General features: G+C 30.8%; 1 protein-coding gene across 1 annotated transcript; it reads left to right on the top strand.

The window, feature by feature from the left end:
* The first annotated feature begins 418 nt into the window (after positions 1 to 418).
* On the top strand, positions 419 to 1,495 carry LOC105556333. Its single transcript, XM_012003416.1, has 4 exons — positions 419 to 455; positions 647 to 975; positions 1,069 to 1,131; positions 1,222 to 1,495. Exons 1-4 carry the CDS (start codon positions 419 to 421, stop codon positions 1,432 to 1,434), a joined length of 642 nt encoding a protein of 213 aa, XP_011858806.1. The 3' UTR covers positions 1,435 to 1,495.
* The last annotated feature ends 861 nt before the right edge of the window (positions 1,496 to 2,356 follow it).

Raw genomic sequence — 2,356 nt, 5'->3', positions numbered from 1 at the left:
GAACCTCAAACCACGAAGTGAAAGGTAAAACTTTCATCTCGAACGACAGAACAAGAATTGTCATTGTAAACATTGAATCCTTTTGTTAGCGATGTCATTCATAATTTGTGATAATTGAATGCGTTGTTAGTAAAATGTTGCGACGGTTGCAATATCGTCATAAAATTTGAAAATATTTCGTTAATTGCATTTTATAATTGCTACTAATACTAATAGCATTGGTATTAATTTTTTCTATTATTTCAGCGCGTTCTTTATTTGTCGTTACTGCAACTGTTTTCGTCAATCACGAGTATTATAAGCACGTTATCAAGTTCTTAAATATGGAACAATTTGAAGGCAAATAAAAAAATAGTGCTGTTTACGTGTATGAAGGATATATTTATCATATTGATAAACGTTTAAAGAGTATCTATAGATGTTCGACTCGCCGCAACACTGGCTGCAGAGGATCAGTATTAATCAGTGAAAATGACGAAGTAACCGTTTGCTCTTTGCACGATCATCCTCCTAATGATATGGTGATACGTACATTAAATTTGAAACGAGAAATGTATCGTCTTTGTCAAGAAAGTGTACAGCCTATTAAAAAAATATTCGATGATGTTTGCGAAAGGTTAATATCATAATTGACATTTTCTTTAAGTGATACTTTACACTAATTGTTATTCAGCATTATTTTGTACGAGTATATTGATTTTTTGTTTTAGAGATCCTGAGGCAGCAACGCATTTGAGTTATCCAACTATTAAAAGTACTTTGAATAGAAAGCGAACTGCATATAAGCCACCCGTACCAAATTCTTTTGCATCTCTCAGTTTGGAACTTGAAAAGTACGAAGCATGCAAAGATATTTACAAGGGAAATGTAATCGCAGAAGACGGTAGCATGGCGCTTTTATTTTCAAGCGATGAATTGCTCAATGCACTAAACGAAAGTGCAGAATTATTTGTTGATGGGACATTTTCGGTAATTTTTTAAGAAAAGTATAAATGATATAATAAGTTATATCATTTTTTATAAATAAGTGAATTTTACACTATACTTTGACAGTTTATTTAATTACAGGTTGTTCCTCGGAAACCGAACATAGTACAGTTATATACCATTCACATTCGTTATATGAATACGGTAGAATGCACTTTTCAAATAATTTATACATTTTTCTTGTTTAAAAATTTTCTCCGCAATTATTTATATATCATCATTTACATGTTACAGGGAATTGCAACAGTATTTGTTTTATGTGAATCGCGAACTAAAATTCTTTACCGGGCAATTTGGGAAAAAGTAATTGAGCTTGCTCCGGCGCTACAGAACAATATAAGATTTATTATGGTAGATTACGAAAAAGCAGCGATAGCTACATTACACGAATTCTTTCCTGTAGCTGCAATACATGGATGTTGGTTCCATTTCAATCAGGTATACTAGAAATAGATGTAACTTAAATCTATTTTCTTATATTTTACATTTTAAATATTAAAATATTGAGTAATTTAATAAAATAGGTACAGATTTCATGTTGCTGTTCATTTCACTTATGAAATAATAAAGAAATGTAATAATAATGTTCTAATCTAAATAATACAAAATATATATGTATATAAGATTAATAAAAATTTCTAATAAAATAAAATTCTTTTCAGTCAATATTGCGCAAATGGCGACAATTAGGCTTAACTAACGCCCCAAAAATGTTAATATCAATGGCAATGTCAATTCCATTAATACCACATATTAGATTTGAAGAAGCGTTTGCAATACTACAACGTATTGCTGATAATATATGCGATGATCATCCTGCTGTGCTGCAATTATGTCGTATATGCGTAATACATGGCTGAACATACCTAGAAAAGTTTCAGTCTACAACTGCCCCGTGCGAACTAATAATATAGTGGAAAGCTTCCATAATGTAGTATCGAAACATTTCGGCAGACATACAAATGTATGGATATTTATGGGTACGTTATCTTTTTTAGCTTTCTTATATCTAGTAAGATAAGCTGTTTGTGCGTTTGTGAGTGTGCGCGCGTGCATGCGCGCATGTGTGTGTAAAAGTAGAAAAACTGACAAGTTGCATTAACAATCATCAGTGGAATGACGAAATGATTACTGTTTGAATTATTGTAATATAAAATCAATCCTTTTAAAAAACAATGTTAAAAGATAGATTTATTTTATATAGAAAACTTGAAGAGATGATTATTAACTCAACAAACTGATTTTGCCGTGCAAGAAACAATCTTCAAGTACGACGCGTTCTATCTAAAATTAATAAGAAAAGAAATGATATCATATTCAAAAGGCAAAAAAGATCTTAAGACAAAAATAGGTAATCGAATAATTAAGT

The sequence above is a fragment of the Vollenhovia emeryi genome, unplaced genomic scaffold, assembly GCF_000949405.1.
Source record: "Vollenhovia emeryi isolate VEMERY1.0 unplaced genomic scaffold, V.emery_V1.0 DF940096.1, whole genome shotgun sequence".
Classification (NCBI taxonomy): Eukaryota; Metazoa; Arthropoda; class Insecta; order Hymenoptera; family Formicidae; genus Vollenhovia; species Vollenhovia emeryi.
This window is presented reverse-complemented; position numbering and strand designations above follow the sequence as displayed.

Coding starts and splice junctions, on each gene's coding strand:
- LOC105556333 (XM_012003416.1), top strand. CDS start 419: ATGTTCGACTCGCCGCAACACTGGCTGCAGAGGATCA. Junction 456..646: donor ACACTGGCTGCAGAGGATCA/GTATTAATCAGT, acceptor ATTTTCTTTAAG/TGATACTTTACACTAATTGT. Junction 1,132..1,221: donor ACATTCGTTATATGAATACG/GTAGAATGCACT, acceptor TACATGTTACAG/GGAATTGCAACAGTATTTGT.